This window comes from Mandrillus leucophaeus, unplaced genomic scaffold, assembly GCF_000951045.1.
Source record: "Mandrillus leucophaeus isolate KB7577 unplaced genomic scaffold, Mleu.le_1.0 Scaffold377, whole genome shotgun sequence".
Taxonomy (NCBI): Eukaryota; Metazoa; Chordata; class Mammalia; order Primates; family Cercopithecidae; genus Mandrillus; species Mandrillus leucophaeus.
In genome coordinates, this window is record NW_012103998.1 from 1,810,362 (window position 1) to 1,822,403 (window position 12,042).

The 12,042-nt window shown below is 39.7% G+C and overlaps 1 protein-coding gene across 2 annotated transcripts in view; it reads left to right on the plus strand.

Moving 5' to 3' along the window:
* The window catches only part of NR2C1 (nuclear receptor subfamily 2, group C, member 1), a 49,259-nt gene extending 46,632 nt beyond the window's left edge, over positions 1-2,627 (plus strand). The window contains exons 13-14 of one of the 2 annotated variants that reach the window (XM_011990334.1): positions 1,288-1,423; positions 2,452-2,627. In XM_011990334.1, the coding sequence (XP_011845724.1) occupies positions 1,288-1,423; positions 2,452-2,484 (169 nt within the window). In that variant the 3' untranslated portion in view covers positions 2,485-2,627. Of the gene's footprint in view, positions 1-1,287; positions 1,798-2,451 lie in introns of those variants that run through there. The other variant, XM_011990333.1, reaches the window with a different exon arrangement.
* The last annotated feature ends 9,415 nt before the right edge of the window (positions 2,628-12,042 follow it).

Below are 12,042 nucleotides of genomic sequence, written 5' to 3' on the forward strand. Positions count from 1 at the left end.
AATACATTATCCTTGGATAATAGTTTTCAACTTATAAGGCACTTTCACACAAGATAGGGTCCTGCCCTAAGGAACCTCACTACTTGGCACAGAAACTGGCAGGGATCATTTCATTCATCCTTACAACAGCACTGTGAGAGACAGTAAGTGGCAAGCACACATTTATATAGGTAGTGGGCAGTTCAACCAAGATTTGAACCCAACGGTCTTGATTCCACATTCCGTGCTCTTCCCAGTAATAGCGACTGTTGCCTATTTCCAGTAGTTTTTTGCAGAGCAAAACCAAGAAAATGCCTTATGTTCTGATAACACAAAACATTGCCATTTTTAAAACCTGAAATGAGTTGCTAAGCCATTCTTTTTCTTTCTTTCTTTTTTTTTTGAAGCAGAATATTGCCCTGTCACCCAGGCTGGAGTGCAGTGGCATGATCTCGGCTCACTGCAACCTCCGCCTTCTAGGTTCAAGCAATTCTTGTGATTCTGTTGCCTCAGCCTCCCAAGTGGTTGGGGTTATAGGCATGTGCTACCGTGCCTGGCTAATTATTTTTTGTATTTTTAATAGAGACAAGGTTTCACCATGTTGGCCAGGCTGGTCTCGAACTCCTGACCTCAAGTGATCTGCCCACCTTGGCCTCCAAGAGTGCTGAGATTACAGGCATGAGCCACTGGCACCCAGCCGCCATTCTTAAATGTATAACTTGGCCCGGCACAATGGCTCACACCTATAATCTCAGTACTTTGGGAAGCCAAGGCAGGAGGATTGCTTGAGCCAGGAGTGTGAGACCAGCCTGAGCAACATAGTGAGACCCTGTCTCTACAAAAAATAAACACAATTAGCCAGGTATACTGGCACACTCCTGTAGCCACAGCTGCTTGGGAGGCTGAGGCGGGAAGGATCACTTAAGTACAAGGAATTGAGGCTGCAGTGAGATCACACCACTGCACTCCACTTTGGGCAGCAGAACAAGGCCCTCTCTCAAAAAAAAAAAAAAATAGTATAACTTGATGTGTTTAACAGCTCAGTTCCATAGTCCTTACAGCCAAGGGGAGGCAGTACAGTGTAGCATTAAGAGCAGTGCTTTCCCCTGTGGAGTCTGTCAGACTGCATTAATACCCAGGTAACTGCCATATGCTCTAAGGCTTGAGAATACTAAAGTTTTGATTTTAACTTTTGAAAATGATATATTTATCAAATTAGGCCACATGCAGAAATTACTCATACTTTTCTACTAAATTTCTTTCTGGTTTACAACCTTGTTCCTCTCCCTTTTTTCTTTCTTGTTTTAGGTTATCCAGACTGCTACTCAGATTGCCAGCTTTAAGACTGATGAATGCTACCATCACTGAAGAATTGTTTTTCAAAGGTCTCATTGGCAACATACGAATTGACAGTGTCATCCCACATATTTTGAAAATGGAGCCTGCAGATTATAATTCTCAAATAATTGGTCATAGCATTTGAAAGCTGCAACTGCAGTGCTGTAAACTTAATTGTTCTTTGCCAGAACACAAGACACCAAATTGAACTCATTGCTTTTGGGGCATCTGGAAATTTTTACTTCAAAAAGTAACCAGAATCCAAGGTATTTTTATTTTAGCTTCCTTAAGAATTTTTGAAGTGACTGGGCCAACAGCAGAAATTAAATGAATTTTTCTTCCTGATTCCTTTAAATGAACATGAAACACTACAAATTTATTCTTGGTGAAGATGATACCTGAAGCTGTCACCTCTTGATTATCTAAACTAAGCTCTCATTCTATTTTGTAAAACAAATAAATTAGTCTCTTTTTTCTGAATTGTGTTCTAGTCATATTTAACTTCATTAAGAACTAGTAAAAATACTTAATGGTCAGAAATCCCTAAGGAGGAGTTAGTTCCTTGCATTTTACTCTGCCATAATAATTTTTGTTTGTTTTAATTACCATATCAAAATAAGATCATTTTATGCTTACTGGTATAATGACAATATTAGAATTATAGGAAATAATTGAATATATATTTTTTGTCTTCTGTAAATATCGTGGTGTCCCTTAGCGTATGTATACCACTCTCATTGCTGGCAGTGAGACAGGCCATTCATGATCTTAAGATTGACATTTTTAATGTATATATTAGTTACAAGCACTTTATATAGCAGAAAATTGTTTTTGAGAATAAGCTAGTGTTGATATTTTAATATTTTTAGCTTACTGCTCGTGTTTTTTTTTTGTCTTCATTTATAGAGGTGGATTTCACTATGTTGCCCAGGCTGGTCTCAAACTCCTGGGATCAAGTGATCCTGCCTCAGCCTCCCAGAGTACTGGGATTACAGGCACGTGCCACTGTGCCTGGCCTACTGCTGTCTTTGAAAGTAATAGAGACTAGCCAGCTGTGGTGGCTCATGCCTATAATCCCAGCACTTTGGGAGGCTGAGGCAGGCAGATTGCTTGAGCTCAGGAGTTCGAGACCAGCCTGGGCAACATAGCAAGACCCCGTCTCTGTAAAAAGAAAGAAAGTAATAGAGACTAATTGAGCCCAAAATGTTTCACTGTTTCAAAAAAGATATTAAAATTGTTGCTCTGTCATTCCATAAAAAGAATCTGATCTCTCTTCTACTTTTCTGACCTGAGTTAGAGCTTCCCAACCCTGTCATGTATGGGTTTTAGCCTGTTTCTTTTAGGTCACTAAAACAACTCACCCAATTTGTCAAATAATGGATTTATCATAGCCAGTACATGTTCTCAAGGCAAGTTTAAACATTATTTTGAAGCTAATGATAATTTTTTAAAATAAATATTCACTGATGTTTTTCACTGTAAAGCACGGGAGGGCTGCTTTAACAGCAGTGTGAGAATCAGCCTGAAGCCTTGTTACTGCTGCAACAAATGCGTGTTAGACTCCTCGGATGTCTTCCACAGTGATTTATTTTTTTAGCAAACCTGATACTGATAATTGTTTCTTTGCTTTGATTTCTTGATGAATTATTTTGGTATGTTTGTTGCTTTTTAAAACAAACATGGATAATGCACTCAGAGTACATTTTTTGTAAAGATTTTTGCAATAGAAGAAAAGCTGAAGTTTTTGTGGGGATGTGGATTTTATTGCTTACTACTTTTTTCCCTATTTAAAACATGATCTTAGTCAACAATTTTATTTATAATTATCAGCTAAAGAAACTACATTTAGTATAATACTCAAATGGAAAAATCAGTAGTTTATACCTTTATAAATACAATGTAGTAAGCCAAGGAATCAGGGAACTAATCCTTTAAAATAATGTACTAATGGTTAATTAAGATGTTTCAGGTGTTTTTTCTGATTAAATTTGTTATTATATTTGGAAGAGTTTCTAAAACTATATTAAAATGTGACTTGCATTACAAATTTCTGTGTCTTACCAATATATTTGCAAATATATTCATTTTCCTAGTCAATGATTGCTTATCCTTTATTTGTTCCATTGTGGTTTCATCTATAGCAAGTATAGATCTGCTTTATTAAGAAAGCTCTAATAAGAATCGTTACTGATATAATAGGTGTTTTGGTTCTCAGGTGGGGTGATTTTAATTAAAGTACTTCCAGCAAGAGAAAAACATGGAGACATTTCTGTGTCCTATATTTTAGGGTTATTTGCAATTCAATTTGAAGACTCCCAGCTAAATACTGCAGATTAGCTTTTGTTTTCTTTCCTGAAATCTCAGTAAAATGTCCATAAAGTATAACTACACGATGACAAATGGAACAGGAGAGAAGAAATTAAAGGACAGAGTAAAGTAAATTTTTGGAAAACAAAATGCAGATAGAGAAAGAATGACTGATTTAGTAGAACCAGAACTAAAGAAGCTTTAACTGAGTGACTACAAAAGGCAATGCAATGAGAAAGAAGCCAGGATACCAGACAAGATGCTTAGTACCTTGAAGGAACCAGTGCTCAGATACAGAAATGATGCTTGAGACATAAAAAAAAAAAGTAGATTGGTTGCAAGTCTGGATACAGAATAATTAGACTATCTTTCCCCAGCCCTACTTAAGATGGGTGGAGGCCAGGCATGGTGGCTCATGCCTATAGTCCCAGCACTGTGGGAGGCCGAGCAAGGCAGATTGCTTGAGTCCAGGAGTTCGAGACTACCCAGGGTAATGTAGTGAAACCTCATCTCTACAAAAAAAAAAAAATTAGCCAGGCATGGTAGTGTGCACCTGTAGTTCCAACTACTTGGGAAGCTGAGGTGGGAGTACAGCTTGAGCCCAGGAGATCGGGGTTGCAGTGAGCTAAAATCATGCCTCTGCACTCTATCCTGGGCAACAGAGCCAGGCCCTATCTCAAAAAAAAAAAAAAAAAGGTGGCCACTTTCTCTCCTCCCTTTTCAAGCAGGAGGAGGCCAGAGATTCTTTGGAGAAACTGAACTGGAAGAGCATAGGACTTACAGGATACCAGGGATAACAGAAGGTGTGAATAAGATACAGGGTTGAAAATATGGAGGAAGTGAAAATCCAAATTTGGAGGCCGGGAGTGGTGGCTCATGCCTGTAATCCCAGCACTTTGGGACGCCAAGGTGGGTGGATCACGAGGTCACAAGTTCGAGGCCAGCCTGACCAACATGGTGAAACCCCGCCTCTACTGAAAATACAAAAACTAGCTGGGCATGGTGGCACATGCCTGTAATCCCAGCTAACTAAGGAGGCTGAGGCAGGAGAGTTGCTTGAACCCAGGAGGTGGAGGTTGCAGTGAGCTGAGATTGCGTCACTGCAGTCCAGCGTGGGAAACAACAGAGCGAGACTCTGTCTCATGGTGGCACATGCCTGTAATCCCAGCTAACTAAGGAGGCTGAGGCAAGAGAATTGCTTGAACCCAGGAGGTGGAGGTTGCAGTGAGCTGAGATTGCGTCACTGCAGTCCAGCGTGGGAAACAACAGAGCGAGACTCTGTCTCAAAAAAAAAAAAAAAGTCTGCATTTGGTTGGTATGTAGGCTCCCTATCCTTTTCCCAGGATACTGGCAATCAAGTACAGTTTTCTCTGCCAGGTTTTTTTTCTTTGGAGAAGCTAAATGGCCCCAGAGAAAAGATCTCCATTTTGGTTATCCCTTAATGATAAAAAAATAATAATAATAAAGCCTGTTTGCCACCTTATCACTCTTCAATGAAGCCCTCCAATTACCAAGTTGTGTGTATGTATTCAGTTTCCATTCAGCTCTTTAGTGCCCTATTATTAAATATGAACTTACAGCCCAGGATAGCCAGATATTTGAGGAAAATCTCTATCCATGAGAGACCAGATACGAGGGGTAGGGAGCAGATACAAAATGCAAAGATCAGAAAAATGTTCCCCAAATATAATTAATATCTTGAGAGAAACCAGATGTTGTATCCATAAAAGGAGAACAGAATGTTTCCCAAAACAAATTTGAAGCAAGGAATTGCCCCTAGAAATTAAAAATGACAGTCAAGGCAATTCATTAGAAGGACTGGTAGATAAAATTGAGGAATTCACCCTGAAAGTAAAACCAAAAGACAAAGGAATAAGAAACAGGATAGAAATGATAAAATTAGAGAATCAAACAAGATCTTTCTTTTTTTTTTTTTTTTTTTGACGGGGGGAGGGGGAGAGTTGAGTCTCGCTCTGTTGCCCAGGCTGGAGTGCAGTGGTGCAATCTCGGCTCACTGCAACCTCCACCTCCCAGATTCAAGCAATTCTGCCTTAGCTCACCAGTAGCTGGGATTACAGGCACATGCCACCACACTCGGCTAATTTCTTTTTGTTTTTAGTAGAGACAGGATTTCACCATGTTGGCCAGACTGGTCTTGAACTCCTGACCTCAAATGATCTGCCCACCTCAGCCTCCCAAAATGCTGGGATTATAGGCGTGAGCCACCATGCCCAGCCAAGGTCTAACATTTTCAATACTAAGTTTAAGAAAGGGAAAATAGAAAAGGAAATTATTAAATAATGTAAGAAACGTTCCACAAAAGGACACTTGTCTGTAGGTGGAAATGATCCATCATTATAAATTTTAAAGGATATACCATTTGAAATCACAATATAGTCAAAGAAGACAACTGCTACTTTTAGCAGTATAAAGGAATAGATACTCTGAAGGCCTCTGATCTATTAGCTGAGTTCACCAAATTGAGATGACTTCCTAAAGAAGGCTAAGGTTGTTTCCGGTCAGTAGTACCTTCTGCATCCTGGCAGAAGCAAGTGTAAATCTTCTCTGGAGAAAACATTCACAATTGAGATCAGAAGTTTGAGAAAGGAAATATTTTTGGCTTCACAGGCCATGCAATGTCTGTTAAAACGACTCAAAAAGTGCTAAAGTAACTATAGACAACATAGATGAGTGGGCACACCTGTGGTCCACTAAAACATACAAAAACAGGCAGTGGACTGGATTTGGCTCTTGGAGTATGGTTTACCAACCCTTAATTTAAAAATCTTGATATTCTCGCAGATTAGGCTCAACCAAATATGAGTACACAAAATTATCAAACTCACAAGGAAATAAGCAATACATAAAGACCCTCAGACAATATTAGATCTTAAAATTGTCACATGCAGAATGTAACTATATAATATGTTTTAAGGAGAAAAAAATGGAATCTAAAAGTAAACAAGAAACAGGAGCAGCAAAAATAACCAAGTAGATTTGAAAAGCCAAGAAACATTTAGAAAAAACTTACTGAAATTAAAAAATTAATGCATGGTGAAAGATGCCTTGAATGCATACATTTAACCCTAAGTTCCTTCTAAAACTGCATTAAAACAGCTAAAGGTTTGTGGGTTATATATATATATATATTTTTTTTAGACACGAAGTCTCACTGTGTTGGCCAGGGTAGAACTCCTGGGCTCAAGCTATGCTCCCACCTCAGCCTCCTGATTAGCTGGGACTACAGGTGTGAACTGCCACACCTGGTTTGCTTTATGGTGTTTGTTTTTTTAATGCATCTTACAAAGACAAAAAAATGGGACAGAAATAAATGATAACCACAACTTTTTGAAAGCTAAAAATAGATTAGTAGTGATGATCCTAGCAAACCTGAGAAGGACTTTTTATCCTGCAGTGTGGAAAGCTGCGAAGCAATCTGATTTGTACCACAGATCCTCCAAAATGCTCTTGTACTGTGACATCTCTGGAAGGAAAGATGAAGGATTTGTTGAAAGTCTATTTTGGAAGCAAATACACACCCACCAGACTAATAAAATTTTAGTCTGGCAAAACCAAACGTAGAGTACGTGGAGTGAAAATATGTGTGTTGATGGTGGGAGTGTTGATACAATAAATTCGGGAAAGATTTTGCATTAAATAGTAGAGTTGAACATGCATGAAATTATCTTAGAGAAACTCACACGTGTACCAGAGGACATACAAAAAATTCATGTCAGCATTGTAAGAGCAAAAAAGGAAAACTGTTCAAATATCCATTGACAGGAGAATGGGTAAGTTAATTGTGGTATAATCACCCAATGGAATACTATGCAACACTAAAAAAGAAATAAACTGTAAACATGGGTGAATCCCCAAAATACAATGTTGTATTTTTTTAAAAAGCCCAAAAGTATACAAAACCATAATAACTGGTTTACTGAAAACAGGCAAATATACTGTTGGAAGGTATTTATGTGGGAAAGCTAATTTTGTGAAAGCAAAGGAAATATTAATACTAAATTAGAATACTAGTTACTTCTGAAGGGGTAGGAAGAGGATAAAAACAAAGAATATAAGGGGCTTGAAAAGTATTGACAGAGTTCTAACTATTTGCTTTTAAACAAGCCACCCCAAAACGTAATGGTTTAAAACAACATGTATTGTGTTCCTGAACATGCAACATGGACAGAGCTTGGAAGAGACAGCCTGTCTCTGCTTCTTTCAGCCACAGCTCAAATAGTGAGGTTGAAATCTATGTAGTCATTCACTCACACGTCTGGAAATTGTTAGTGACTATTTGCTGGGACTTCAGGTGGAGCTGAAGCCAGAACACATACCTAGTCTTGTTTCACTTCCTCACAACCCAGAGGCTAGGTTCCAAGAACAAGGGGTGAGAAGGCCACATGGGAGCTCTGTTACCATTTCTTGCCTGGCATTAGAATTCATCCAGTGTCAGGCCGGGCACGGGGGCTCACACCTGTAATTCCAGCACTTTGGCCAAGGCGGGCAGATTGCCTGAGCTCAAGAGTTCAAGATCAGACTGGGCAACATGGCAAAATCCTATCTCTACAAAAAATACAAAAAAAAACACACAAAAAAACCAGGCCTGGTGGCACGTGCCTGTGGTCCCAGCTACTTGGGAGGCTGAGGTGGAAGGATCACTTCAGCCTGGGAAGCGGAGGTTCTGTAAGCCAAGATAGCGCCACTGCACTCCAGCCTGGGTGACAGAGCAAGACTCTGTCTCAAAAAAAAAAAAGAACAAAAACAGTAATTCAGTGTCTTCTGCTGCATTGTACTCATCGAAGAAGTCACAAAGGTCTGTGCTGATGGAAAAGGAGGGGAAATAGACTCCACCTCCTGATGATGAAGTGGCAAACTTCTGGAAGAGCATATGGAACCAGAAATACTAGAAATATTTCCACCATTTGAGGGAAAAAATATTGCATCTCAGCAGCCTCACTTGGAAACCCAGGTAGAGAAGGCTTACCTGGACAAGACTGGGGCCTGGGAGGTCAGGGGTGGTTTTCATCTTATGGAATTGTTTACAAATTGATACATAAAAAATCATAAGAAGTTTAAAGGATTGTAACATCTTAAGCTGGGCATGGTGGTGCATGGCTGCCCTAGCTAGTCTGGAGGCTGAGGTGGGAGGATGGCTTGAGCCCAGAGATGGTGGTTGCAGTGAGCTATGCTGGTGTCACTGTAGTCCAGCCTGGGTGACAGAGTGAGACCCTGTTTCTAAAATTTGGAAAAAAAAAAAAAAAAGCAAGAGGGTATGATCTTGGACCTTCACACTTGTATGGGCAGGAGATGGCTAAAAAACTACTCAGCTGCAGACTGGACCCCATTTTGTGGGAAATGAAGGGTAACTTCCATGTGGCTGCTGGAGGAAGCATTGAGAGAGGAAGTGCTGAGACAGGAAGTGCCAGGGAAAAGCCAGATGGTAGATAGTTGTTTCTAACCTACCCTCAGAAACCAAGCAACATTGCTTTCCATGTTATTTTATTGACTGATGCAAAGACCCACCCGCATTCAAGGGAAGATAAACTATGCCCCTTGACAGGAAAGTGGCAAGATTCTGGAAGAGTTTAGGGAATCAAAGCTGTTTTTTCAGCCATTTTTTGAAAACTTCAATCTCTGATACTATTCTACTTACTAAGCTAATTGTAGATTCTTAAGATCAAATAGGCACTTTTGTATATTTCACGATATTTGATAGAAAAATAAATCCTTATGTAGAAAAAATGAGGTGCTCTTAGATCTCCAGATCTCCTCCACAATTCCCTGTATCCAAGGGAGGGGAGTAAGCCCTTGAGAAGTTGTAAACACTAAATTGGCCTTACATGGATATGTAACAGAAAATTTAGTAAACTATATATGAAAAATGGGGCAGGAAGTTGGCAGGGGGACTGCGAGGTGTGAGGAGGGGAGTGTGTGAAAGCCCTAAAAGTCCTCACCTATGTGGAGAAGTCAACAAATAATGCGTAAAGTTGGAAAAAATCTAGAAATATAAGCATGTAATTTAGAAATATGGTAGTGAATACCCAAATAAACTAAAAGGATTGGAAGTAGTTGTTGCTGGGAGTGGGCAATCAGTTCAGAAAATTGAACTATATGATTTCTTCAGTGAGGTACATATGTTCAATGTACTAAATTTAAGAGGGAAAATGATCAAAATGGATGAGCTAAATTGAAGCTAAGATCACTGAAGAAAGAATTAAGACTTCTGGCAATGTTTGTTCACACAAACATGTCAGTATTATCCAACTGAATTCTGTATATCTCTTTAGTTTGTTCTGTAATAACAATGTTGATATCAAGTTAATGACAAAAAAAAAATCAGAACAAGATACTATGAAAAAGAAGACAGACCGGCCGGGCACAGTGGCTCACGCCTGTAATCCCAACACTTTGGGAGGCCTAGCGGATCACGAGGTCAGGAGTTTGAGACCAACCTGACCAACAGGATGAAACCCTGTCTCTACTAAAAATACAAAAATTAGCTGGGCATGGTGGTGCACGCCTGTAGTCCCAGCTACTCAGGAGGCTGAGGCAGGAGAATTGCTTGAACCCGGGAGGCGGAGGTTGCAGTGAGCCAACATTGCACCACTGCACTCTAGCCTGGGTGACAGAGCAAGACTCTGTCTCAAAAAAAAAAAAAAAAAGGCCGGGCGCAGTGACTCAAGCCTGTAATCCCAGCACTTTGGGAGGCCGAGACGGGCGGATCATGAGGTCAGGAGATTGAGACCATCCTGGCTAACCCGGTGAAACCCCGTCTCTACTACAAAATACAAAAAACTAGCCAGGCGAGGTGGCGGGCGCCTGTAGTCCCAGCTACTTGGGAGGCTGAGGCAGGAGAATGGCCTAAACCCGGGAGGCGGAGCTTGCAGTGAGCCGAGAGCCAGCCACTGCACTCCAGCCTGGGCGGCAGAGCGAGACTCCGCCCAAAAAAAAAAAAAAAAAAAAAAATCAAAGAAAAAGTTCTTTCTCTCTTTCTTTCTTTCTTTTCTTTCTTTCTTTCTTTCAAGTGTTCTTTAAATACAAAATCATGTTGAAAAAAATCTGTATCAGGACTGATGGACTGGACCCAGACAAGGAACAAATTAGTGAACTGGTACATAAATACAAAGAAATGGTTCAGAATGTAAAGCACAAAGATCAAAATGGAAAATATGCAGGTAAAATTAAAAAGATATAGGGGATCAATCCAGAAGGGCCAATGTTCACCTAATACCCAGATTTCAGAAAGAAGTAACAGAAAATGTAGGGGAAAATTATTTAAAACAATTTCTACTGCTAAAAATGACACATCTCCAAATTCAAAGATGATGCTGAATTCCAACAAACATCAACTACAAAAGCCCTAGATAAATCTTCATGAACTTTTAGAACTTTAAAGACAAATAGAAAAATCTGAAAAACTTCAAAAGATTAAAAAAGAGGTTTTTAACAAATGAATTTGTATCAGATTGGCAGCAGGATTCTCATCAACTATGTTAGAGGTTTTGGAGTTTTGTTTGAGACAGAGTCTCACTCTGACACTCAGGCTGGAATGCAGTGGCCACGATCATAGCTCACTGCAACCTCAAAGTCCTGGGCTATAGCAGACTTCCTGCCTCAGCCTCCCAAGTGGCTGAGGCTATAGGCATACACTCTGTCTCAAAAAAAAAAAAAAAAAAAAAAAAAGAGCCTATATTCAAGAAATTTATAAGCAGTTGGGGGAAAAAAAAAAAAAAAAAAAAAAAGGATTATACACCATGGCCAAGTGGGACTTGACTTATTCCTGGAAAGCAAGGATGGTTCAACATATAAATATCAATCAGTGTAATGTACTACAAATGGTTTGCAACTGATCATGACTTGACTTACAATTTTTTTGTTTTATGATGGGTTTACTGGTGTTTACAATGCGTTTTTTGTGTGTGTTTTTTTTGTTTTGTTTTGTTTTTCAGACAGGGTCTTACTCTGTCACCCAGGCTGGAATGCAGTGGCATGACCTTGGCTCACTGCAACCTTTGCTTCCCAGGTTCAAGCAATTCTCCAGCCTCAGCCTCACAGGTGCATGCTACCATGCCCATCTATTTTTTTTTTTTTTAATTTTTGGTAGAGATGGGGTTTCACTATGTTGCCCAGGCTGGTCTGGAACTTCTAAGCTCAAAGCGATCTGCCTGACTCAGCCTCCCAAAGTGCTGGGATTACAAGTGTAAGCCACCCCACACATGGCCTCGGTGCATTTTTTATTTAGATTTTTATTGACAATGGGCATGTCAGAATGTAACACCATTGTAAGTTGAGAGGCACATTAACAGAATGAAAAACAGAAACCATATTATTTCAATTGGTATAGAAAAAGCACTTGGCAAAAACACTCAACAAACTACGAATGAAAGGAAATTATCTCAACCTAATAAAGGGCAT